Raw genomic sequence first — 27,396 nt, 5'->3', positions numbered from 1 at the left:
AAAAGTTTGTTACGTTGTGCGTCATACTTGGCGCCAAATTTTTTTCAATACCCCATTCATGTTTGCCTCCTGCTTTCTTCTCTATCAAGAGGCCTATGCTTTTGCATTTTTTCCCATTCCTGAAACTGTCATTTAAGGAAATAAGATAATTTTGCTTTATATGTTGTTTTTTCTTTTACATTGAGCAAGATGTCCCAATCCGATCCTGTCTCCGAAGTTTCTGCTGGAACATTGCTGCCTGACATCGGTTCTACCAAAGCTAAGTGCATTTGTTGTAAAATTGTAGAAATTATTCCACCGAATGTAATTTGTAATAGTTGCCATGATAAACTTTTACATGCAGATAGTGTTTCTATCAGTAATAGTACATTGCCAGTTGCAGTTCCTTCAACTTCTAATGTGCATGATATACCTGTTAATTTTAAAGAATTTGTTTCTGAATCTATTATGAAGGCTTTGTCTGCATTTCCACCTTCTAATAAACGTAAAAGGTCTTTTAAAACGACCATTTCAAATGACCAACAACATAATAGGTCATTTCAAATGACCAACAACATAATAATTCATCCTCTTCTGATGAGGATCTATCTGAAACAGAAGATCCTTCTTCAGATATTGACACTGACAAATCTACTTATTTATTTAAAATAGAGTATATGCGTTCTTTATTAAAAGAAGTGTTAATTACTTTGGATATTGAGGTAACCAGTCCTATTGACGTTCAGTCTAATAAATGTTTAAATGCTGTTTTTAAACCTCCTGTGGTTTCCCCAGGTGTTTTTCCCATTCCTGAGGCTATTTCTGATATGATTTCTAGGGAATAGAATAAGCCAGGTACTTCCTTTATTCCTTCTTCAAGGTTTAAGAGATTGTATCCTTTACCAGCAAAATCTATAGAGTTTTGGGAAAAGATCCCCAAGGTTGATGGGGCTATTTCTACTCTTGCTAAACGTATCACTATTCCTATGGAAGATAGCACTTATATTCAGGTCATCTTCTCAGACCTGCTATTTCTTTGGGTGATGTTGCCGCTGCATCAACTTTTTGGTTGGAAAATTTAGCGCAACATGAATTGGATTCTGACATATCTAGCATTGTTCGCTTGCTGCAACATGCTAATCATTTTATTTGTGATGCCATTTTTGATATTATCAAAATTGATGTTAGATCCATGTCTTTAGCTGTATTAGTTAGAAGAGCTTTGTGGCTTAAATCTTGGAATGCTGATATGACATCTAAATCTAGATCACTATCTCTTTCTTTCCAAGGTAATAATTTATTTGGTTCTCAGTTGGATTCTATTATTTCAACTATCACTGGAGGAAAAGGAGTTTTTTTGCCTCAGGATAAAAAACCTAAGGGTAAATCTAAGGCTTCTAACCGTTTTCGTTCCTTTCGTCAGAATAAGGAACAAAAACTCAATCCTCCTCCCAAGGAATCTGCTTCCAGTTGGAAGCCTTCCTCAAATTGGAATAAATCCAAGCCATTTAGGAAACCAAAGTCTGCCCCTAAGTCTGCATGAAGGTGCGGCCCTCATTCCAGCTCAGCTGGTAGGGGGCAGATTAAGGTTTTTCAAGGATTTTTGGATAAAATCTGTCCAAAATCATTGGATTCAGAGCATTGTCTCTCAAGGGTATCGAATAGGATTCAAAGTAAGACCTCCTGTGAGAAGATTTTTTCTCTCACGCATCCCTGTAAATCCAGTAAAAGCTCAGGCTTTTCTGAAGTGTGTTTCAGACCTGGAGTCTTCAGGGGTAATCATGCCAGTTCCTCCTCAGGAACAAGGTTTGGGGTTTTATTCAAACCTATTCATTGTACCAAAGAAGGAAAATTTGTTCAGACCAGTTCTGGATCTGAAAATTTTGAATCGTTATGTAAGAGTACCAACTTTCAAGACGGTGACTATAAGGACTATTCTGCCTTTTGTTCAGCAAGGAGATTATATGTCCACAATAGACTTGCAGGATGCATACCTTCATATTCCGATTCATCCAGAACACTTTCAGTTTCTGAGATTCTCTTTTCTAGACAAGCATTACCAATTTGTTGCCCTTCCATTTGGCCTAGCAACAGCTCCAAGGATCTTTTCAAAGGTTCTGGGTGCCCTACTATCTGTAATCAGAGAACAGGGTATTGCGGTGTTTCCTTATTTGGACGATATCTTGGTACTAGCTCAGTCTTTACATACTGCAGAATCTCACTCGAATCAACTAGTGTTGTTTCTTTGGAAACATGGTTGGAGGATCAATTTACCAAAAAGTTTTTTGATTCCTCAGACAAGGGTCACCTTTTTAGGCTTCCAGATAGATTCAGTGTCCATGACTCTGTCCCTAACAGACAAGAGACGTTTAAAATTTGTTGCAGTCTGCCGGCACCTTCAGTCTCAGTCATTCCCTTCAGTGGCTATGTGCATGGAAGTTTTAGGTCTCATGACTGCAGCATCGGACGCAATCCCCTTTGCTCATTTTCACATGAGACCTCTACAGCTTTGTATGCTGAATCAATGGTGCGGGGATTATACAAAGATATCACAATTAATATCCTTGAATCCCAATGTACGACACTCTCTGACATGGTGGATAGATCACCATCGTTTGGTTCAAGGGGCTTCTTTTGTTCGCCCTACCTGGACTGTGATCACAACAGATGCGAGTCTTTCAGGTTGGGGAGCTGTTTGGGGGTCTCTGACAGCACAAGGGGTTTGGAAATCTCAAGAGGTGAGATTACCAATAAATATTTTAGAACTCTGTGCAATTCTCAGGGCTCTTCAGTTCTGGCCTCTACTAAAGAGAGAACCATTCGTTTGTTTTCAGACAGACAATATCACAACTGTGGCTTATGTCAATCATCAGGGTGGGACTCACAGTCCCCAAGCTATGAAAAAAGTATCTCGGATACTTGCTTGGGCGGAATCCAGTTCCTGTTTAATCTCTGCGGTGCATATCCCAGGTGTAGACAATTGGGAGGCGGATTATCTCAGCCGCCAGACTTTACATCCAGGGGAGTGGTCTCTCCATCCAGATGTGTTTTCTCAGATTGTTCAGATGTGGGGGCTTCCAGAGATAGATCTCATGGCCTCTCATCTAAACAAGAAACTTCCCAGATACCTGTCCATGGATGTTCAGGCGGAAGCAGTGGATGCGCTGACACTTCCTTGGTGTTATCAACCTGCTTACATCTTCCCGCCTCTAGTTCTCCTTCCAAGAGTGATTTCCAAAATCATCATGGAACAGTCTTTTGTGTTGCTGGTGGCTCCAGCATGGCCACACAGGTTTTGGTATGCGGATCTGGTTCGGATGTCCAGTTGCCCGCCTTGGCCACTTCCGTTACGGCCGGACCTACTATCTCAAGGTCCGTTTTTCCATCAGGATCTCAAATCATTAAATTTGAAGGTATGGAAATTGAACGCTTAGTTCTAAGTCATAGAGGTTTCTCTGACTCAGTGATTAATACTATGTTACAAGCTCATAAATCTGTCTCTAGAAAGATTTATTATAGAGTTTGGAAGACTTACATTTCATGGTGTTCTTCTCATAAATTCTCCTGGCATTCTTTTAGAATTCCTAGAATTTTGCAGTTTCTTCAGGATGGTTTGGATATGGGTTTGTCTGCAAGTTCTTTGAAAGGACAAATCTCCACTCTTTCTGTTTTATTTCACAGAAATATTGCTATACTTCCTGATATACACTGTTTTGTACAGGCTTTAGTTCGTATTAAGCCTGTCATTAAGTCAATTTCTCCTCCTTGGAGTCTTAATTTGGTTTTGAGGGCTTTACAAGCTCCTCCTTTTGAACCTATGCATTCTTTGGACATTAAACTACTTTCTTGGAAAGTGTTGTTCCTTTTGGCTATCTCTTCTGCTAGAAGAGTTTCTGAGCTATCTGCTCTTTCTTGTGAGTCTCCTTTTCTGATTTTTCATCAGGATAAGGCAGTTTTGCGGACTTCTTTTCAATTTTTACCTAAGGTTGTGAATTCTAACAACATTAGTAGAGAAATTGTTGTCCCTTCTTTATGTCCTAATCCTAAGAATTCTTTGGAGAGATCCTTACATTCTTTGGATGTGGTAAGAGCTTTGAAATATTATGTGGAAGCTACTAAAAATTTCAGGAAGACTTCTAGTCTGTTTTATTTTCTGGTCCTAGGAAAGGTCAGAAAGCTTCTGCTATTTCCTTGGCTTCTTGGTTGAAACTTTTGATTCATCAAGCTTATTTGGAGTCGGGTCAAACCCCGCCTCAGAGAATTACAGCTCATTCTACTAGATCAGTCTCTACTTCATGGGCTTTTAAGAATGAAGCTTCAGTTGATCAGATTTGCAAAGCAGCCACTTGGTCCTCTTTGCATACATTTACTAAATTCTACCATTTTGATGTATTTTCTTCTTCGGAAGCAGTTTTTGGTAGAAAAGTTCTTCAGGCAGCTGTTTCAGTTTGATTCTTCTGCTTTTTGATTTAAGTTTTTTTCTTTCAAAAGTGAAAATAAACTTATTTTTGGGTTTTGGATTATTTTTTCAGTGGAATATGGCTGTTTTTATTTTATTCCCTCCCTCTCTAGTGACTCTTGAGTGGAAGACTCCACATCTTGGGTATTGATATCCCATATGTCACTAGCTCATGGACTCTTTCCAATTACATGAAAGAAAACATAATTTATGTAAGAACTTACCTGATAAATTCATTTCTAACCACCCTTTTTTATGGTGGTTATGATTTTTTGTATAAAGCACAATTATTTCCAAATTTCCTTTGTTGATGCTTTCTTCTCCTTTCTTTATCACCCCACTGCTTGGCTATTCGTTAAACTGAATTGTGGGTGTGGTGAGGGGTGTATTTATAGGCATTTTGAGGTTTGGGAAACTTTGCCCCTCCTGGTAGGATTGTATATCCCATATGTCACTAGCTCATGGACTCTTGCCAATATGAAAGAAATGAATTTATCAGGTAAGTTCTTTCATAAATTATGTTTTTGTTCCCTACTACTTTTTTTGCTCTTATTCTTTTCTACCCTTCTTCTTCCTTGCTTAGCTATACATCAGGCTAGATTCCAGTAAGGTGGGAGGGGTTTTAAGGGCTCTTGGAGTTTTGGGAATCTTTGTCTGCTCCTAGTGGTCAGGAGAGGTGTTTCCCAGGAACAATTGCTTGTGGACTCTCACCACCATGAAATAAATTAATTTATCAGCAAAGCATAAATTATATGTTTATAATGGAGCTTATTTTACAGTGATACCCTCCACACGATCTGAGAGCACTCTGGAGTTAATACTTAAAACATCTCTACTTATAAATGTTGTTAGATAATTGTTGTTCCCAGGGAGCTAATGGAGATAGATATCTTGGAGCACAAACACAGAGCAATAAAAGCCCGGACAACAGCAGAGGTTTGTGAACACTGCCCTGTTGACTAATTTGTATATTTGAAAGAACAGAGTTTGGTGACAACGTTGGCACCTATGAGTCACTGTGATACTGTGAGAAGATAACAGCATCTGTTGTGTATTTTCATTGTTGATGATATGTTATTTTTGAGTGGCTTTCATAGACTCTTTGCCTGTGCAGTAGTTTGGAGGGATCAGAGCTATAACAAGTCTGTTGAGATAAACTTACAACTATGCCATTGAGTTGGAGTAGGGTAAGATGTATTTTCTGCTCTCCCTTACACTTTCAGGAGTTTTCAAGAACATTGGCCTTTTCTAAGTGGAGCTAGTTATGGTACTGAACTGACCCATGGTATTATTATATTGCACAGTGTAGTAACCAATTATCCTGTTTTTATGTTTGTTTTATATCTAATTGAATTATGTAATGTGTAGGCTTACCATAATTTTTAGAGGTGAAACTGGGACCACCTGGCGTGGTCAATGTGTGGGTTCATGGGGCGTGGTCAAGGGGGCGTTTTGATTGCCAGACGGAATTTTTTTTCCAGTTAGAGATAAATATATCCCAACTTGATAAACATGCCTTTGATATGTTCCAAGAAATAAACACAATGCATGTGCAAATGGGCAAACCTTTACAGATACACAGGTCAAACAAACCAATCCCTTCAAGACATGAAAATGAGAACAGGGAGTCAAACTAAACTAATGTGACTTAACGGGCTGCAGCGGAAATACCCACAATGATAATTAATTTTTCACTTTATGAGTAAAGTGGACGTTTATTTCACACGTAGGTACGTTAGAGTGTGGAACTTCAAAACTTTGAGCAACACTGCACAAGTTACTGAACTACAGTGGTAACTGTCATCTGTATTTTATTTACCGCCCCCACCCCTCTTACTAAAAGTAGTAAAGCATTTACAGATGCACGGGTACAATTAAAGGAGATATGCAATCAACACAATAGGGGGCAGTTTGATGTACCATAGGGAACATGGGTAGTTAAGCGTGGTGAAAGCAAACTACTGCATGGTCAAGATGGGTGGGCAAGCGTAGACACCACAGTTACATTGCTAGTAACATTTGTAACCTCAGCATGGTATCCTTACCAGCAAGTCTTGCAGCACAGCCGCATTAGAGGCAGACAAGAGACAGCATGGACACACAGCCCGATGAAATGACGTCAGTCTTGTCACTGACACAGACTGACGCAGATTGCGCACAGTTAGAATTTAAAAAAAAAAAAGACTTTTGCATTGCCGGTATTTTACTCATTCCGGCACCTGCTGGGTGGCAACCCTACGACTGAGACAGAATGAACAATAGGGTGGGACACTGGGACAGCACCTCCAAACAGGGAAAATCCCAGTCAAACTGGGACGTCTGGTAAGCCTAGTAATGTGTACAAAACATAGTTCTTGATTATGTGATCTGCCAATATATGATGGTCTTTATGGCTTAAAGGACCAGTAAACACAGTAAATTTGCATAAGCAACAAATGCAAGATAACAAAACAAAGCAATAGCATTTACTCTGAATTTCAAATAAGTAGTAGATTTTTTTCTAACAAATTTCAAACTTATGTATATTTCCACTCCCCCTGTACCATGTGATAGCAATCAGCCAATCACAAATGCATATACGTATAGTCAGTGAATTCTTGCACGTGCTCAGTAGGAGCTAGTGACTCAAAAAGTGTCAATATAAAAGAATGTGCACTTTTTTTAATGGAAGTAAATTGGAAAGTTGTATTACATGCTGTATATGAATCATTACAATTTAATTTTACCTGAGTGTCCCTTTAACAAAGGTGGCATTCAATAAGTGAGAACAGAACAATATTAATATACTTTTGAATTTTACAATTTGTTGTTAAAGTATGATATTTATAGAGTATGTTTTTATTAAAGTGATAATGGGTTTGTCATGATACAATCATGTGGAGTAGTTGATACCTGGATTGGCTACTCAGCAGATGTGGTATTGTGTTCTCAGCCTGGAAGGGGTTAAGGTGAACTGTTTTTCCTGTGTGTGTGAACTCTGCTTTCAGAAGGCTGTAAGCTGAGATCTCCCCCCCCCCCTTCTTAGTAGTGTAACTGTGTGTAGGAATGCAGAACGCTCCTCCCCTTGGAGACTGATAGTGGGAGCTAAGACTTCTTTTTACTGGCCAGACTCGTTGTAAATTATAACCCGGACGTTGTCTTTGACAAGACAAAGACATTTTGTTTTAAGTATGCAACAGAGACTTTTTTAGGCAGAACTGCCCTTGGGACCAAGCGACTAACATCTGAAATGGCAGCTCTCCACATATCTAAAGGAACTTGGCAATAAGTTAGATATTGTGAGTAATTCTTTTCATGTCCCATTTTGTTTTTAAAGAACTGTAGCTTTATAATTGTATGTTGTTTTGAATGTCTTTATAATTTTGCACTGTGTAACCTGTGTTGATATTTTTGTTATTAAACACATAGAAAATCTCATTCTGTCTTTGGGCTCTAATATCCGAATTCACACTCCTGCTGAGACAAGGTTAAAGGCACGTTACCTAAGTATTAAATAGTGTGAGTTTTTAGGGGTTCCCTAGAACTCCCCTTTAATTTAAAAAGTTTTGATGGTGGCAGCAGGGAAATTGTTAATTAGAGCAGTGTGGACGAGATCTGGGGGCTAATGTGGTGTCTCTTTTAAGGTCCTTTTGCAGAGTTGCAAGGATAAGGGAACCAGATCTGTGTGCCATTAACCCCTTCATGTCCACACTCCTCTATTGTGACGCTGAGAAGGTTTGATTCATCACAAACTGGCTGGCAGTGGTGGGGATATTTAGAGTTTTTTAGTGCTATTTGTATAGTACTAAAAAAAATTGCATGTTTTTGTGTAATTTCCCAAAGACAGAACTCCGTGCCTAATTTCAGAGACAGTGCAAAGAAGCAGTTATTTTTCCCTCCCTCTTGTTGTTTGTTGCTGTGCTCAGCATGGAAGAATATAGGAGAGTGCCTGAATGGTCTCTGGAGTTTCTTTGCAAGAAAAGAGGAATCCTCCTGTAGCCCAATGACTGTTACCTGGTGCTGTTAACCCTGTAAGTGTCATGGAGTCTGAGCTACAGACAGCACTCAGATACTTGGGGGATGTTGAACCCAAACTAAGAATGGAACTGATTCTCCAGTGTCAAGAGAGAAAAAGAGAGAGAGAGGCTGCTGAGAGAAAAAGAGAGAGGCTGCTGAGAGAAAAAGAGAGAGGCTGCTGAGAGAAAAAGAGAGAGAGAGGCAGCTGAGAGAAAAAGAGAGAGAGAGGCAGCTGAGAGAAAAAGAGAGAGAGAGGCAGCTGAGAGAAAAAGAGAGAGAGAGGCAGCTGAGAGAAAAAGAGAGAGAGAGGCAGCTGAGAGAAAAAGAGAGAGAGAGGCAGCTGAGAGAAAAAGAGAGAGAGAGAGGCAGCTGAGAGAAAAAGAGAGAGAGAGAGGCAGCTGAGAGAAAAAGAGAGAGAGAGGCAGCTGAGAGAAAAAGAGAGAGAGGGGCAGCTGAGAGAAAAAGAGAGAGAGAGGCAGCTGAGAGAAAAAGAGAGAGAGGCAGCTGAGAGAAAAAGAGAGAGAGAGGCAGCTGAGAGAAAAAGAGAGAGAGAGGCAGCTGAGAGAAAAAGAGAGAGAGAGGCAGCTGAGAGAAAAAGAGAGAGAGAGAGGCTGCTGAGAGAAAAAGAGAGAGAGGAAGCTGCTGAGAGAAAAAGAGAGCACGAAAAAGCTATAAGGGATACCCAGTGGAGACATGCACTAGAGGTTTTTGACTTTACCATAACCGAGGCACCTCTCCTATACCCAGAATTTTTGCAATATATTTGTCAGACAGTGAGCCCGTTGGCCAGAAGAGTGCTCCTGGGAATGGAACCTGATTCAGCAGCAGGGGCTACAGACAGCACTAACAACAAAGCCCCAGTAGCCAAGTGTTCCACTGTGCAAGCTATATCACCTCCCTGGAGGGAGGGAATGTGCCAGCAACTGACAACCGATTCTACAGAAGTACCTTCCCCTGGAACATCTCCCATCAAGGGGGCAGAAGTTGCATTGGGCAAGGGGGATACCCACCCATGCATTTGGTGCCACGAGTTTGGGCACCTGATTTCTGCCTGCCCCACCAAGGAGAAACCTCAACATGCAGTCTGGGGTGGAAGTACAGCAGGAAAACCTGCAGCAGCTTTGTTTGTGGGTGGGTCAGCAGGTAATCTGCAGAGTGTCACAGAGGGAGACTGTGTGACCATGAGACTTCAGGACACTGGGGCTGGATATCGCTTGGTGCGCCCTGAAGTGGCAGAGGATATTATCCCAGGAGAGACTGTGGATAATGAAGAAATTTGCTGGGAGTGCCCTGTGGCATGTGTACCCCTGGATTGGGGTGTGGGAAAAGGTTTGCAGGAGGTGGGGATTTCTGCGGATATCCCTGTTGTTTTGCTGGGGGATGATGTGGGCCGGATGCTTTGTCAGTACACCCCAGAAGACAACACCTGCAACCTGGAAGGGCCAGTAGAGGGCCCTGCACCAACTGAGGTACTGTGTGAAACTTTGGGGGATCCAGAGGGGAGGCTGGGGATGGACACATTGCTAGCTGCACCAGAGCTGGAGGTATCCCACCAAAGGATAAAGGATGATTCCCTTGAACATGATTGCTGGGAGGGGGGGCTGAGAGTTAATGCAGCTCTGCCTTTGTGTACACTAGTAATGTCTTGTTTTGATGAAGAGGGATGTATTGGACATGTTTGCGACAATGTTACTTCTATTGAACCTGGGTGCTGGGAGGGAGAGCCTAGGGAGGGATGTATGGAAAATGTTTGTAACAATGTTGCTGCTATTGAACCTGGGCGCTGGGAGGGAGAGCCTAGGGTTAATGATGATCTATCTGAACCTGTACCAGTACTGTATTGTGCCAGTGTAAAAGGGTTATACTGCCATTGATTGTAACAATGGGATGCCTGATGCAGTGTGTGGGAATGTGAGAGAGCAGCAGGGCTGGGCAGAAGGGCAGACTGAGTGTGTATACCCTTCTGTGCTAGAACCAGCATTGCATATGCAAGGAGGAGTGAATGGCATGGCTGGTGTAGGGGTCAGAGTACATCCTGCCCTGTTACAGAGGGTAAAACAAGATGGGACCCTGGGTGTGGCTGTTGACCCCCCTACAGGAATGGCAGATGTGAAGAAGAGGGGGAGGGAGATGTAGCTGCAGTGACTAATGAACCGGCTACTCCTACAGAGCATACTGGGGTAGGTTTGAACAGTGGAGTATCTGGCCTAAGCATAACAAGAATTGCTCTTAGTCCCCCAGTGAGTTACCCGGATGGGCTGCTAGATCCCTTTTTGAGTGAGAGCGAGTGTGTGATATCCTGCAAGGAAATTTCCTCCACAAGAGAAATTGTGTCAGCTGATGCCAATTGTTACAGGGGGCAAATTAATGCTGAGAGTGTGCAGAAAGGGCAGATCTGGTCTTATGAACGAGGAAAGACTAAGATTTAGGTTGACATAGGGGATCAGCATGGCCTGACCCCCTATTTCCACCATTTTAAAAGGGGAGGTGTCATGATACAATCATGTGGAGTAGTTGATACCTGGATTGGCCACTCAGCAGAGGTGGTATTGTGTTCTCAGCCTGGAAGGGGTTAAGGTGAACTGTTTTTCCTGTGTGTGTGTGAACTCTGCTTTCAGAAGGCTGTAAGCTGAGATCTTCCCCCCCCTTCTTAGTAGTGTAACTGTTTGTAGGAATGCAGAACGCTCCTCCCCTTGGAGACTGATAGTGGGAGCTAAGACTTCTTTTTATTGGCCAGACTCGTTGTAAATTATAACCCGGGCATTGTCTTTGACAAGACAAAGGAATTTTGTTTTAAGTATGCAACAGACATTTTTTTAGGCAGAACTGCCCTTGGAACCAAGGGACTAACATCTGAAATGGCAGCTCTCCACATATCTAAAGGAACTTGGCAATACGTTAGATATTGTGAGTAATTCTTTTCATGTCCCATTTTGTTTTTAAAGAACTGTAGCTTTATAATTGTATGTTATTTTGAATGTCTTTATAATTTTGCACTGTGTAACCTGTGTTGATATTTTTGTTATTAAACACATAGAAAATCTCATTCTGTCTTTGGGCTCTAATATCGAAATTCACACTCCTGTTGAGACAAGGTTAAAGGCACGTTACCTAAGTATTAAATAGTGTGAGTTTTTAGGGGTTCCCCAGCACTCCCCTTTAATTTAAAATGTTTTGGTGGTAACAGCAGGGAAATTGTTAATTAGAGCAGTGTGGACGAGATCTGGGGGCTAATGTGGTGTCTCTTTTAAGGTCCTTTTGCAGAGTTGCAAGGATAAGGGAACCAGAGCTGTGTGCCATTAACCACTTCATGCCCACACTCCTCTATTGTGACACTGAGAAGGTTTGATTCGTCACAGGGTTCCTGGTGAAAGCTCTCCCTAAGGTAGCATTGCATTACTACAGGACTGTTAATTTTATCCATACCGTCCTAAGCACCCAAAATGCTGAAATCTTTCTCTATCTGTAATCTTTAAAATATCACTCCCAGTTTGTAGAATGCATATATAATACTTAAGGTTTAATTCAGTTTATCACGTTTGTTTACAATGTGAAACCCAAAAGTTTTCTCCTCTTTTCAATGCACCCTCTGCTATGACTTCTTTGGTGAATGAGGGGTCCAAGAGGGACCTTATAATTAATTCAGAGGGTCTGCCTACTATTTTGACATTTGTTATAAGTGCCAACTTAATAATATGCTTGGTCCATAAATTGCCCTATGTGTTCTTTTTCCCCTGTCAACTCCTTTTCTTTCATAGATATGTGGTAAGATTGTGTCATTTATAACAAGGGATTATCTTCTAAAATGTACAACTATTGTCTATGATCTGCCTGTATGTCTTTGCTTATAACCTCAATAAAACAGATGTATTTCCGTTAAATATGTTCTGCATACAGCTGTATGTGTTATCGATTTTTGGGTGAACTACATTAAATTTCCCTTTGCAACTCTTTACCTTAAACTCTTCTATAGCACTCCTTCTATACCACTCCTTACTCCTTATATAGAACTGCATATATCCACTCTGTTACTTATATTAAAACCTTGCATTATAACCCCTCCCTATATCATGCAAAACAAAAACAGTTTAAATACTTTTTAGTAAGAATGTAAAAATGCTTATTTTAAATTCATATTATGAGGAGCTGCTTGTTTGTCCACATCCCATTCCTATGTTAGATTTTTCACTTGCACACTAACACACCTGAACAATGACAATCCGATCACATTATAGGAACATCCACTAATCTGAAATACATTTTAAAATGTCCTCAGGGTATATTATGCTACCCTTGTCTACTGTAGAGTAGTAGTTTTTGATGCTGAATTTAAATTAGGAGAGGTTAGGGAAAAGTCTGACAGCTCGACCAAGTGCGTTTCCAGAGTGTTGTTGCCGCACATGAGAAGTCCTGTAGGAGGTTATGGTAGAAGATGTGTGTATGCCTTTGTGTCTATGTGTGCGATTGTCTATGTGTGTATGCCTTTGTGTCTATGTGTGTGTATCCTGGAGACTGTGTACCAGACATTGATTCTGCAGTGGGTACATTCAAAATAACACTACAGAAATCCGAAAAGGATTATAAGTAGCAGCATGAAAGACGTAGTTCAGTATGTTTTATAAATTTGCATTTTTTTGCCCCATTCTGCATCACCACTTTGGAGGGACTGGATAGCGATCTATCTCTCTTGAGGGACCTAGAAGCCATGTGGCCAATAGTAAATGGGGCCCTATCTCTTATATATATGGGTTAGAGTATATTTGTTGATGAGTGAGGACAGGTAGGGGGGGCTGTGTTGGTAAGGGCTTTGTAGGTCAGTGTGTGAATGTTTTATTTAATTCTGCTGTGAATGGGGAGCCAGTGAAGGGACTCACAGAGAGATGCAGCAGATACAGATCGTCGAGAGGTGGAATAGTCTAGCAGAGTCATTTAGGATGGATTAAAGTGGGGAGAGGCTGGAGAGTGGAAGGCCAGTTAGTAGGTTATTACAGTAGTCAAGTCAGGAAATTACTATGGAGTAGATTAGCGTTTAGTTGTTTCAGCACTCAGAAATGGGTGAATTTTGGAGATATTGTGTAGATAGTTGCGACGGGATGAAGAGAGCAATTGGATGTGGGGTATGAAGGACAGATTGGAGTCAAGTGTAACTTCCAGGCAGTGGACTTGGGGTGATGGGGAGATAGTGGTGTCGCCAACAGTGATAGAAAAGTTAGAAACTGGAGTAGAATTAGAGGGGGAGAATAGAAGGAGCCCAGTCTTGGACATGTTGATTTTTAGGTGGTGAGAGGCCATCCAGGAAGAAATGCCAGATAAGCAGTCGCTGATGTGAGAAAGGACAGAAGGAGAGAGTACAGGGGTGGATAGGTAGTTCTGAGTATCATCAGCATAGAGGTGACAGTTGAAGCCATAGCTACTGATAAGTTTACCCAGTGAGGAAGTATAAATAGAGAAGAGTAGAGGACCCAGAACAGAGCTTTGAGGTACTCCAACAGACAGATGCAGTGAAGTGGAGTAGTCACCAGCAAATGAGAAAGAAAAGGACCTATTAGAGAGATGAGTGGATCCAGGAGAGGGCACTGTCACAGAGCCCAAGGGAGCTGAGAGTCCGTAGGAGAAGGGGATGGTCAACGGTGTCAAAGGCAGCAGACAGGTCGAGTAAAATAAGTACATAGTAATGGCCGTTGATTTCAGCAGAAAGAAGATCATTAGTAATCTTGGTGAGGGCAGTCTCAGTTGAGTGTTGGTGACGGAAGCCTGATTTCAGGGGGTCAAGCAATGAGTTGGAGGACAGGAAGTTGGTTAGGCGATCGAAAACTAGTTTTTCCTGAACTTTTGAAGCTAGTGGAAGCTTATGTAAGATAAGTAAACGTGCATATGGTGCTGCTAGTATTAACAAGGCAAAATAAGCTGCTTCTTTTCTTTTGCATGATGTACCGAGTCCACGGATTCATCCTAACTTGTGGGATATTGTCCTTCCTGACAGGAAGTAGCAAAGAGAGCACCACAGCAGAGCTGTTTATATAGCTCCCCCCTTAACTCCACTCCCCCAGTCATTCTCCTTTGCTGGCTCTAGAGTAAAGAGAAGAGGTGTTAAACTGTTAGTTTTATTTTATCTTCAATCAAGTGTTTGTTATTTTTAAATGGTACCGGTGTTGTACTATTTACTCCCAGGCAGGACATAGATGAAGATTTTTGCCTGGAGGATGATTATCTTAGCATTTGTAACTAAGGTCCACTGCTGTTCCCACAGAAGCTGAGGAGTACAGGAAATCTTCAGTGTGAGGAACGGTTTCTTGCTATACAGCAATGAGGTATGTTCAATCATATTTTCTGCAGAGACTGTGTTGACTCAGAAAGGCTGACAGTGTCCCCATTAGGGGAACGGTAAGCAGTAATCCTAGTGTTATCAGAGGTTTTTACTAGCATAAAGGGTTAATTTTTTTGTGGGCACTCAGTTTATGTGAATTTGGGACAAACGTTTTTGTGTCTGGGGTAACGTTTTCTGTTTTATGGGACATTTGCTTGAGGGTTCTTTGGGGTTGTTTATAACCCACATGGCTTTCAGGCAGGGTTTGTTAGTTTTGTGTAGGCCCCAGCAGGCGGGGCCTACATTTACAAGCAGCAAGCAACTTCTCCTGAGGTCCTGAGAGTCTTCTGAGGGACTAATTGAAGCTTTAAACCCCATATTATCGCTTCCTAAGGGCAGGTAGGGCCACAGCAGAGCTGTGGCAAGGTGCTAACAGGGGTTTTAACCGGTTTTAGACATATTTCAATCCGTTTTTTTAATTGGGGGTTTATTGCTTATTAACTTGTGCTGCAATCCTTCTAAAGCTTAGTGGGTACACTGTTAAAATTTCAGAAAAATTGAAGCAATTTTAACCTGTTTTGCAGTTTGTGTATGCCTTTTTTTCTCTTAAAGGCACAGTACCGTTTTTGCAAATTGTGTTTTCCAAGCTTGCTTGCTTTATTACTAGTCTGTTAAACATGTCTGACACTGAGGAAACCCATTGTTCAATTTGTTTAGAAGCCATTGTGGAACCCCCTCTTAGAATGTGTCCCACTTGTACTGATATGTCTATAAATTGCAAACAGCATATTTTGACTTATATAAGTATGGCACTAGATGATTCTCAGACAGATGGAAATCAGGTTTTGCCATCTAGTTCTCCACAAGTGTCACAACCAGTAACACCCGCACAAGCGATGCCGAGTACTTCTAGTGCGTCTAATTCTTTCACCTTGCAAGATATGGCTTCAGTTATGAATACTACCCTCACAGAGGTTTTATCTAAGCTGCCTGGGTTGCAAAGGAAGTGCAGTAGCTCTGGGTTAAGAACAAATGCTGAGCCTTCTGACGCTTTAGTTGCCGTATCCGATATTCCCTCACAATGTTCTGAGGTAGGGATGAGGGATTTGCTGTCTGAGGGAGAGATTTCTGATTCAGGAAAGATGTTCTCTCAGACAGATTCAGATATGACGGCATTTAAATTTAAGCTAGAGCACCTCCGCTTATTGCTCAGGGAGGTTTTTCGCTACTCTGGATGATTGCGACCCTATTTTAGTTCCAGAGAAATTGTGTAAAATGGACAAATATTTAGAGGTTCCTGTTTACACTGATGTGTTTCTGGTCCCTAAGAGGATTTCGGACATTGTTACTAAGGAGTGGGATAAACCAGGTATTCCGTTCTCTCCCCCTCCTGTTTTTAAGAAAATGTTCCCCATTTCTGACACCATAAAGGACTCATGGCAGACAGTCCCTAAGGTGGAGGGAGCTATTTCTACCCTGGCTAAGCGTACAACTATACCTATTTAAGACAATTGTGCTTTCATTGATCCTATGGATAAAAAATTAGAGGGTCTCCTAAAGAAAATTTTTGTTCATCAAGGTTTTCTTCTTCAACCTATAGCATGCATTGTTCCTGTAACCACTGCAGCTGCCTTTTGGTTTGAGTCTCAAGAAGAGGCTTTTCAGATGGAGACCCCACTAGATGATATTTTGGACAGAATTAAGGCTGTTAAGTTGGCTTATTCTTTTATTACAGACGCCGCTTTTCATCTTGCTAAATTAGTGGCTAAGAATTCAGGTTTTGCCATTTTAGCGCGTAGAGCGTTATGGCTTAAGTCCTGGTCAGCTGATGTGTCATCTAAATCTAAGCTTTTGTCGATCCCTTTCAAAGGTAAGATCCTATTCAGGCCTGCATTGAAAGAGATCATTTCAGACATTACTAGAGGGAAGGGTCATACCCCCACACAGGATAAGTCAAATAAGACAAGGACCAAACAAAATAATTTTTGTTCCTTTCGAAACTTCAAGAGTGGTCCCTCTACCTCTTCCCCTGCTGCAAAGCAAGAGGGGAACTTTGCTCAATCCAAGCCAACCTGGAGACCTAATCAGGCTTGGAACAAAAAGCCTGCTGCTGCCACTAAGTCAGCATGAAGGGGTAGCCCCCGATCCGGGACCGGATCTAGTAGGGGGCAGACTCTATCTCTTTGCTCAGGCCTGGGCAAGAGACTTCAGGATTCCTGGGCAGTAGAAATTGTAACCCAGGTATACCTTCTCGATTTCAAGGATTCCCCTCCAAGGGGGAGGTTCCATCTTTCTCAATTGTCTGTAAACCCGTCAAAAAGAGAGGCGTTCTTACGCTGTGTAGAAGACCTTTTTACCATGGGAGTGATCTGCCCAGTTCCAAAAGCAGAACAGGGGCAGGGGTTCTACTCCAATCTGTTTATAGTTCCCAAAAAGGAGGGAACCTTCAGACCAATTCTGGATCTCAAGATCCTAAACCAATTCCTAAGAGTTCCATCTTTACAAGATGGAGACCATTCAGACTATCTTACCATTGATCCAGGAGGGTCAATATATGACCACCGTGGACTTAAAGGATGCGTATCTGCACATTCCTATCCACAAAGATCATCACCAGTTCCTCAGGTTCACCTGACAAGCATTATCAGTTTGTGGCTCTTCCTTTCGGGTTGGCCACGGCACCGCAAATCTTCACGAAGGTGCTAGGGTCCCTTCTGGCGGTTCTAAGGCCACTGGGCATAGCAGTGGCGCCTTATCTAGATGACATTCTAATTCAAGAGTCGTCCTTCCAACTAGCCAAGTCTCACACTTTTCTTCCTTGGCCTTTCTAAGGTCTCACGGATGGAAAGTGAACATAAAAAAGAGTTCTCTTTCCCCCTCACAAAAGTTTCATTTCTAGGGACTCTGATAGACTCGGTGGGCATGAAAATATTTCTGACGGAGGTCAGGAAATCAAAGATTTTGTCCACCTGCCGAGCTCTTCATTCCATTCCTCGGCCTTCAGTTGCTCAGTGTATGGAGGTAATCGGACTAATGGTAGCGGCAATGGACATAGTTCCGTTTGCTCGCTTGCATCTCAGACCACTGCAACTTGGCATGCTCAATCAGTGGAATGGGGATTATGTGGATTTATCTTCTCAGATAAATCTGGATCTAGAGACCAGAGACTCTCTTCTTTAGTGGTTGTCACAGGATCATCTGTCCCAGGTAATGTGTTTCCGCAGGCCAGAATGGGTTATAGTGACGACAGGCGCCAGTCTTCTGGGCTGGGGTGCAGTCTGGAATTCCCTGAAAGCTCAGGGTTTGTGGACTCGGGAGGAGGCTCTTCTACCGATAAATATAATGGAATTAAGAGCGATATTCAATGCTCTCCAGGCTTGGCCTCAGCTGACTTCGGCCAGATTCATCAGGTTTCAGTCGGACAACATCAAGACTGTGGCTTATATAAATCATCAGGGTGGAACAAAGAGTTCCTTAGCGATGATAGAGGTCTCAAGGATAATCCAATGGGCAGAGGCTCACTCTTGCCATCTGTCAGCAATCTATATCCCAGGTGTAGAGAACTAGGAGGCAGATTTTCTAAGTCGTCAGACTTTTCATCTGGGGGAGTGGGAACTCCATCCGGAGGTGTTTGCTCAGCTGGTTTGGCTATGGGGCACACCAGAGTTGGATCTGATGGCGTCTCGTCAGAACACCAAACTTCCTCGTTACGGCTCCAGGTCAAGGGATCCTCAGGCTGTACTGATAGATGCTCTAGCAGTACTCTGGTCGTTCAACCTGGCTTATGTGTTTCCACCTTTCCCTCTCCTTCCACGTCTGATTGCCAGAATCAAACAGGAGAGAGCATCAGTGATTTTAATAGCGCCTGCGTGGCCACACAGGACTTGGTATGCAGACCTGGTGGACATGTCATCCCTTCCACCATGGTCTCTGCCATTGAGACAGGACCTTCTGATTCAAGGTCCATTCAAGCATCCAAATCTAATTTCTCTGCAACTGACTGCTTGGAGATTGAACGCTTGATTCTATCAAAGCGGGGTTTCTCTGAGTCAGTCATAAATTCCTTGATTCAGGCTCGAAAGCCTGTTACCAGGAAAATTTATCATAAGATATGGCGTAAATATCTTTTTTCGTGAAAATCCAAAGGATTCTCCTGGAGTAAAATCAGGATTCCTAGGATTTTGTCTTTTCTCCAAGAGGGATTGGAGAAAGGATTATCAGCTAGTTCCCTAGGGACAGATATCTGCTCTGTCTATTTTTTTGCATAAGCATCTGGCAGATGTTCCAGACGTTCAGGCTTTTTGTCAGGCTTTAGTTAGAATTAAGCCTGTGTTTAAACCTATTGCTCCGCCATGGAGTCTAAATTTAGTTCCTAGAGTTCTTCAGGGGGTTCTGTTTGAACCCATGCATTCCATAGATATTAAGTTGCTATCACTTCAGCTCGAAGAGTTTCTGAACTATCTGCATTACAATATGACTCTCCTTATCTTGTGTTCCATGCTGATAAGGTGGTCTTGCGTACCAAGCCTGGGTTCCTACCTAAGGTTGTTACTAACAGGAATATCAATCAAGAAATTGTTGTTCCTTCTCTGTGTCCTAATCCTTCTTGTAAGAAGGAACTTCTGTTGCACAACTTGGAAGTGGTTCATGCTTTGAAATTTTATTTGCAGGCAACCAAAGATTTTTGTCAAACATCTTCTTTGTTTGATGTCTATTCTGGAAAGCGTAGGGGTCAAAAGGCTACGGTGACTTCTCTTTCCTTTTGGCTGAAAAGCATCATCCGTTTGGCTTATGAGACTGCTGGACAGCAGCCTCCTGAAAGGATTACAGCTCATTCTACTAGAGCGGTAGCTTTCACATGGGCTTTTAAAAATGATGCTTCTGTTGAACAGATTTGTAAGGCTGCGACTTGGTCGTCACTTCATGCCTTTTTAAAAAAATTTAAATTTGATACTTTAGCTTCTTCGGAGGCTATTTTTGGGAGAAAGTTTTGCAAGCAGTAGTGCCTTCCGTTTAGGTTCCTGTCTTGTCCCTGCCTTCATCCGTGTCCTAAAGCTTTGGTATTGGTATCCCACAAGTTAGGATGAATCCGTGGACTCGGTACATCATGCAAAAGAAAACAAAATTTATGCTTACCTGATAAATTTCTTTCTTTTGCGATGTACCGAGTCCACGGCCTGCCCTGTCTGTTCAAGGCAGATAGTATTTTTTTATGTAAACTTCAGTCACCTCTGCACCTTATAGTTTCTCCTTTTCTTCCTTGGCCTTCGGTCGAATGACTGGGGGGTGGAGTTAAGGGGGGAGCTATATAGACAGCTCTGCTGTGGTGCTCATCTGTCTGCTACTTCCTGTCAGGAAGGACAATATCCCACAAGTTAGGATGAATCCGTGGACTCGGTACATCGCAAAAGAAAGAAATTTATCAGGTAAGCATAAATTTTTTTTTTTTTTTGCCTTATTCTACAGCCCTAGCATACTATTGACATCAATGTTACAGTTACTATAAATGCTTTTAAACTCACTTCCAATAACTTCTGATAACTGTCCTCCATAAGTTCTAACTGTATCAACCATATGTTTCCTACACCTCCTTTACTGTTCTTTATAACATATATTACAGCACTATAACCTCCTCTAGCTACTACCATATAAATCTACCCCCAGAGATTCATGTTATGTCTCCCATAGTTGATTCCTACATAGAATATATTCATATTACCTGTACATAGTACTCCACATAAGTTCTTGCGTGCTACAGATTTTTTATCATCACACCACCAATAGCCGTTGATCTGAAATATTCCGTACTCTGTTGCGCTTATGTTTAAGGAAGTATCATAGTGACTCGCATAGCTAGCTAGGCACACATCTGCAAAATAAGAAACATAAAGATTTAGACTTTTCTTTTTTCATTTCTTTTAATAGCTTTTTTTTTTATTATTTAACAATGTTAAGCACAGCATTGGAAAAAAAATCACACTTTTTAATTTGACGAAACAAATAGGGCTTGCGCAAAGAATAACGCATAATCTGGTTTTCCAAGAAGATGGTTAAACATATTTAATGGTTAGTGCTAGGATTCCTATTAGCACATTCATTGCACTCATATTACAAGTGGTGAGCTAAATGTTGCCCTCAAGCTCAATCCAAAATACAGCTGTATAATTAAGCACTTTTCAGGAACTGAAATAAACCATTAAGATGAACGGTATAGCACAGAACTATGGGATGAACTTCACGGCTATTGCCCCATCTGCCTAGCACACCTTTTACTTAGCGCACCAGCAGTTTAGCACTCAAGCAATATCTGACACAAAGTTTTCTGCACACTCTCATAGATGAGTGTGTATTTTTTTTTATCCCAAATAAAAGGTTAAATATACTTGGCTCCATAAGCATACAGTTGGTGGCGTGTGACCCTCGGGACTCAAAATAACTGCAGTGTTATATGTGTATACAAACTAAGGACTGTATACAAAGGTACAGTAGTTGGATGCAAGAGCACCAGAAAGAGGAGCCAGACTTCTCCCTAAAAGGTCTGGTGAGGGAGCCTCATACTATTGATTGCGTGTTTACTCTTCAGTAAAGGTTAGATCTTTATTGCATATGAGCATATAACATCACCTATTGGTAACTACTACAGAATGAATTAGCAGTTGAAACAGGGGCATCAAGCTCCATTCGTAGTTGATAATTCGGCCCCTGAAGTAAAGTGTAAGGTCTTGGAAAAAAGTTTCACAAAACATATGTAAAACATATTAAAATAAAGTATTACACTCATATTCAAACATATTTAATTTAAAATATATCAGCTAGATTACGAGTTTGGGGTTATGAGTGAAAAAGCAGCGTTATGCTTCATAACAATGCTTTTTCAAAAATGCCGCTATTACAAGTCTTGCAGGTATAGCTGTACTGCGCACTTTTTTGGCCGTCACGCTACGTCAGTACTGCACTTTTAAAAAAGTCCTTTTTCAATGGGACTCACATAGCGCCGGTATTACAAGTTTTGCTGTGAGGCCAAAAAGTGAGCGGTACACCCTATACCGACAAGATTCGTACCGCCATCTAAAGTCAGTAGTTATGAGTTTTATGCTACAAAGCTGTAGCATAAAACTCATAACCAAACTGTCACAAAGTACACTAACACCCATAAACTACCTATTAACCCCTAAACCGAGGCCCTCACTTGGTCAAAAATTGCACATGTCAAGGGGGGGCCCTGACTTAACCATTGATCAGGGCCCCCCCCCTTGACATGTGCAATTTTCGACCAAGTGACTAAAACATATATGCACTTTATTCTTAAGTGTAGTCAAACTTGAAAATGTTGTAAAGTAGGTAGTAACACACAGACACACTCATACACTGAAAAACACACACTCACACATAAGGATTCACATATAGACACTCTAGCAGACACGCAAAGAACCACACAAACAATCTCAGACACAGACACCCAAACAGACACTCAGCACTTGTTTACATTGACCTGACAAGTAATGAGGTAGACTACAGTTTTGTCAAAAAAGGAGATTTACAAAACAAAATATGGAGTTCTAATTATCTTTTTGTCAAGGAAGATGCCAACTAAATGATGACAACAGCATGCAGTGGCTGAAAGGAAGGGCCCTGAACTGCCTAAACAATAACTGAAAGGTTAAATGGTGGATTGGTGACTTCCAGAAAGGTCTCATTAGTCTCAAAGTCTGTAGAAAGATGTGAATAATCAGTAGTAAGGTCAAAATGTCCTAAAAGGGAACAGACAATGGACACACACACACACAAACTCAAACACAAACTTGCACATACACCCACAGAAACACCAACAGAGACAGCCTCAGAAAACACACAAAGACATACACACACACACACCCACAGAAAACACACAAAAACATACACACACAGGGAGACAACCACCTAAAACACAGAAAGACATAAATACATACCCTCACTGAGACATCCACAGAAAACGCACAAAGACATACACACTATCAGGGTGCCAGGAATCAGACTGAGACGAGAAGTGCAAAAATAATCACACCTTTATTAATAGCAAAAAATAATAAAAAGTCCACAAGTCAAATAACAAGCCAGGAGTCAAAACCAGAGCTGGTAGTCAGACGAGCCAAGTCAGGAGCCAAAGCGAATAGTCAGACGAGCCGGAATCAGGAACAAGGAAAACAGCAGAGTCAGGAACAAGCCAGGGATCAGGAACCAGGAAGGACGTCAGGCAGCCAGGTAAAACACAGGAGCTCTAACAAACAGGTCTGAGACAACGCAAGGGCAAAGCATACTGAACAGAGGCCCTTTAAATAATAAGTGATGACATCACAATTCTGAGACCGCATCCTGTCTCACATGGATGATGCACAACAGTCTGGCCATAAAAGGAAGTGCAGGCAATGAGCAGCATCCCCCACAATGCACCAAGTCAGGAAGAGAGGTGAGTAAAATGGCTGCCAGCAGCACATGGCAAACAAACAGGGAAAAACCCTGACAGTACCCTCCCCTCAATGACCCCTCCCCGCGGGAGGACAAAAGGCTTATTGGGGAAACGGGCATGGAAGGCACGGAGGAGGGCAGGAGCATGAACATCAGAGGAGGGAACCCAAGAACGCTCCTCCGGACCGTAGCCCCTCCAGTGAACCAAATACTGTACACAGCCCCTGGACTTACGAGAGTCAATAATGCTGCTGACCTCATACTCCTCATGGTTGTCAACAAGGATAGGATGGGGACGAGGCAACACAGTGGTAAACCGATTACAAACCAATGGTTTCAAGAGGGAGACATGAAAAACATTGGAGATGCGCATAGCAGGAGGAAGGTCAAGAGCATAAGCCACAGGATTAACCCGTCGGAGTATTCGAAAAGGACCAACATAACGGGGAGCCAATTTATTGGAAGGCACACGAAGGTTCAAGTTGCGGGAGGACAGCCAAACTCTCTCACCAACCTGGTAGGAAGGTGCAGGGAGACGCCTACGATCAGCCTGGAACTTTTGGCGCTGCATAGAACGATGAAGGCAATCCTTAATCTGCACCCACGTGGAACGGAGTTGCTGGAGATGCTCCTCCAAAGCCGGAATACCCTGAGACATGAATGAATCAGGCAACAAGGATAGTTAAAACCCATAATTCGCCATGAACGGGGATAACTTGGAGGAAGCATTAATAGCACTATTACGAGCAAACTCTGCCCAAGGTAACAGTTCAGATCAATTATTGTGGTGATCTGAGACATAGCAACGGAGGAACTGTTCCAGAGCTTGATTAGACCGTTCCACAGCCCCATTGGATTGAGGGTGATATGCCGAGGAGAAGTAAAGCTGGATCCCCATTTGAGCACAAAAGGAACGCCAAAATCTGGAGACAAACTGGCTACCCCGGTCCGACACTATCTCCTTGGGTAACCCATGTAAATGGAAGACCTCCCATGCAAAAATTGAAGCAAGCTCCTGAGCGGTAAGCAGCTTCATCAAGGGAATGCAATGTGACATTTTAGAAAAAACGGTCAACCACCATAAGGATAACAGTATTGCCATTGGAAACAGGGAGCTCGACAATGAAGTCCATGGAAAGATGTGTCCAAGGACGCTCACTATTAGCAATAGGTTGAAGAAGACCCACAGGAAGACGTAGAGGAGTCTTATTCTGTGCACAAACTGAGCAGGAGGCAACATACGCAGCAACATCAGGACGAAGACCTGGCCACCAGAATTGTCGAGTGACAGACCAAATCATTTGGTTCTTGCCTGGGTGACCTGCGGCTTTAGGATAGTGGTAAGTGTGCAAAGTATAGTTCGATGATTCTCAGGAACAAAACACTTACCACTAGGTTTCTCAGGAGGTGAATTGGTTTGTGCAGCTAGGATCTCCTCCCCCAAGGGAGAAGTCAAATTAGTACATATGGTAGCCAAAATATGGTCAGGAGGTATAACAGGAGTAGGTACAGACTCCTTCTTGGACAGAGGTGAAAATTGTCGAGAGAGGGCATCAGCCCTAACATTCTTACTACCAGGCAGGTAGGAGACCACATAATTAAACCGAGACAAAAATAGCGCCCATCTGGTCTGTCGGGGCGACAAACATTTTGCTTCAGATAGATAAGTTAAATTCTTGTGGTCAGTAAGAATGACCAATGGCACGCTAGTACCCTCAAGAAGATGTCTCCATTCCTTAAGTGCCAAAATTATAGCCAGTAATTCCCTGTCGCCAATTTCATAATTGCACTCCGCTGGAGACAATTTCCTAGAGAAGAAACCATACGGATGCAAAGAACTGTCAGGCGTAAGACGTTGAGACAAGAGGGCACCTACTCCAGTCTCAGGCGCATAGACCTCAAGAACGAAAGGCAGGACAGGGTTAGGATGAGCCAGAACTGGAGCGGCAGCAAAGGCAGTCTTAAGACTATCAAAGGCCTTAATGGCAGTAGGTGACCAATGGAGTGGATCATTCTCTTTACAGGTCATGTCTGTGATAGGTTTGACCAAGGAAAAAAAGTTTTTAATAAACTTTCTATAGTAATTGGCGAACCCCAAAATACGTTGAATTGACCGAAGACCAACTGGGCGAGGCCACTGCAGAACTGCAGATAACTTGTCAGGATCCATGGAGAACCCTGCAATGGAGATAACATAACCTAGGAAGGTTACTTGAGTCTGATGGAACTCACATTTCTCGAGTTTACAAAACAGGCCATTCTCACGTAGTCTCTGAAGTACCCGTGTAACATCAGAACGATGAGCCTCAAGTGTGGGTGAGTGTATGAGGATGTCGTCTAAATACACCACAATACACTGGTGCAACATATCTCATAGGACATCATTAATAAATTCCTGGAAAACAGCAGGAGCATTACATAGGCCAAAGGGCATTACAAGATACTCATAATGCCCGCTCCTGGTGTTAAATGCTGTTTTCCATTCGTGGCCCTCCTTAATCCTAATGAGATTGTACGCTCCTCTCAAATCAAGTTTAGTAAAGACTGTAGCTCCCTTGAGGCGGTCAAAGAGTTCCGTAATAAGCGGAATAGGGTAAGCATTCTTAATGGTAAGACGATTAAGACCCCTATAATCGATACATGGTCTTAACTCGCCACCCTTTTTCTTCACAAAGAAGAAGCCAGCCCCTGCAGGAGAGCAGGATTTGCGGATGATCCCCCGTGACAGAGCATCAGCAACATACTCCTCCATAGCACAATTCTCTGCAACAGACAGAGGGTACACCCGGCCCCGAGGAGGAATGGCTCCGGGTTGCAATTGAGATACCGAAGAAGTGCACAAGACTTTAACTGGTTTCCGAAGACAAGTGGAAATACATTGCGGGGACCATGACAAAATTTTGGACCTGCGTCAGTCAAGACTGGGATTGTGCTTTTGGAGCCAGGGATAACCCAGAACACCCAGAAAATGCGGAGAGTTTATCACCTGGAATTGGAGGGTTTCAAAATGGAGAGCCCCAACAGCCATGGACAACAGAGCAGTTTCGTGAGTAACGAGTGCGGGCTGAAGGGGCCTGCCATCAATGGCCTCAATAGCAAGTAGAATGTACCGAGGCAAAACAGGAATGGAGTGCTTTGATACAAAAGCACTGTCAATGAAATAGCCTGCAGCACCGGAGTCAACAAGAGCCTAAGTGACTATGGAGGAGTCCACCCAGGAAAGGACAACCGTGACCAAAGGTTTCTCCTTAAGTGGTTCCGGGGACGAGGATAAACCACCCAAGGTCTGCCCCCGACAGGACTTTAGGTGTGAGAGTTTCCCGGCCGTGTCGGACAAGACTTCAAAGGTGGCCCTGTAAGCCACGTAAGACACGTGAATCCCAGCTGCATCGGCTCAGCAGTACCTGGTGACTCGGGACCAGGAGGCATGGGAAGAGAGGGAGGCATGGGTGGGAACGAAAACGTAGGAGACAATAGAACAAGAGGCTTCCTCAAGTGCTCCTTGAAAGAGGGCCTCTCTCTGAGTCTGATGTCAATTAGGATCAAAAAAGACACCAATGCCTCGAGATCCTCTGGTAAATCTCTGGCAGCAACTTCGTCTTTAATCGCATCAGAGAGCCCATGAAAGAAGGCGGCAACAAGGGCTTCTTTGTTCCAACCTACCTCTGCGGCAAGCTTACAGAACTCAATAGCATACTGAGCAACAGATCTTGTACCTTGCTGAATGGACATGAGTCGTTTAGCAGCAGAGTAGGAGCGAGCCGGAACATCAAATACCCTTCGAAAGGAGGCCACAAATTCAGGGTAATTTGAAATCACAGGTTTATTAGTCTCCCACAAGGGATTAGCCCAGGCAAGAGCTGTGTCAGAGAGTAACGAGATGAGAAATCCCACCTTAGCTCTGTCAGAGGGAAACGCCTGAGGTAACATCTCAAAGTAAATGCCCACCTGGTTCAAAAACCCTCTGCACTGAATAGGATCACCTCCATATCGCTGAGGTAGAGGTGCAGAACCGGACATGCTCCTGGTAGGCATAGGTGCAGCAGCAGAAACAGGAGCAGCCATAACTTGCGGGACACTTTGGTCCAAATGTGCAGTGCGAGTCAGCAGGGTTTGCATGGCTAGTGCAAATTGATCCAAGCGGTGATCCTGTTCATCCATCCTGGAAATGATGGCAGGTAAAGGTGGATTATTAGCATCATCAGGATTC

General features: G+C 42.6%; 1 protein-coding gene across 1 annotated transcript in view; it reads right to left on the bottom strand.

Moving 5' to 3' along the window:
* LOC128641979 (lysozyme C) overlaps positions 1-27,396 on the bottom strand; it is a 107,956-nt gene that overhangs the window by 34,263 nt on the left and 46,297 nt on the right. Inside the window, exon 2 of the mRNA XM_053694606.1 lies at positions 20,461-20,610. Coding sequence (XP_053550581.1) covers positions 20,461-20,610 — 150 coding nt within the window. The remainder of the gene's footprint in view (positions 1-20,460; positions 20,611-27,396) is intronic.

This window comes from Bombina bombina, chromosome 1, assembly GCF_027579735.1.
Source record: "Bombina bombina isolate aBomBom1 chromosome 1, aBomBom1.pri, whole genome shotgun sequence".
NCBI classification, from domain to species: Eukaryota; Metazoa; Chordata; class Amphibia; order Anura; family Bombinatoridae; genus Bombina; species Bombina bombina.
Note: the sequence above shows the minus strand (reverse complement) of the source record. Positions and strands in the feature narration are given on the sequence as shown.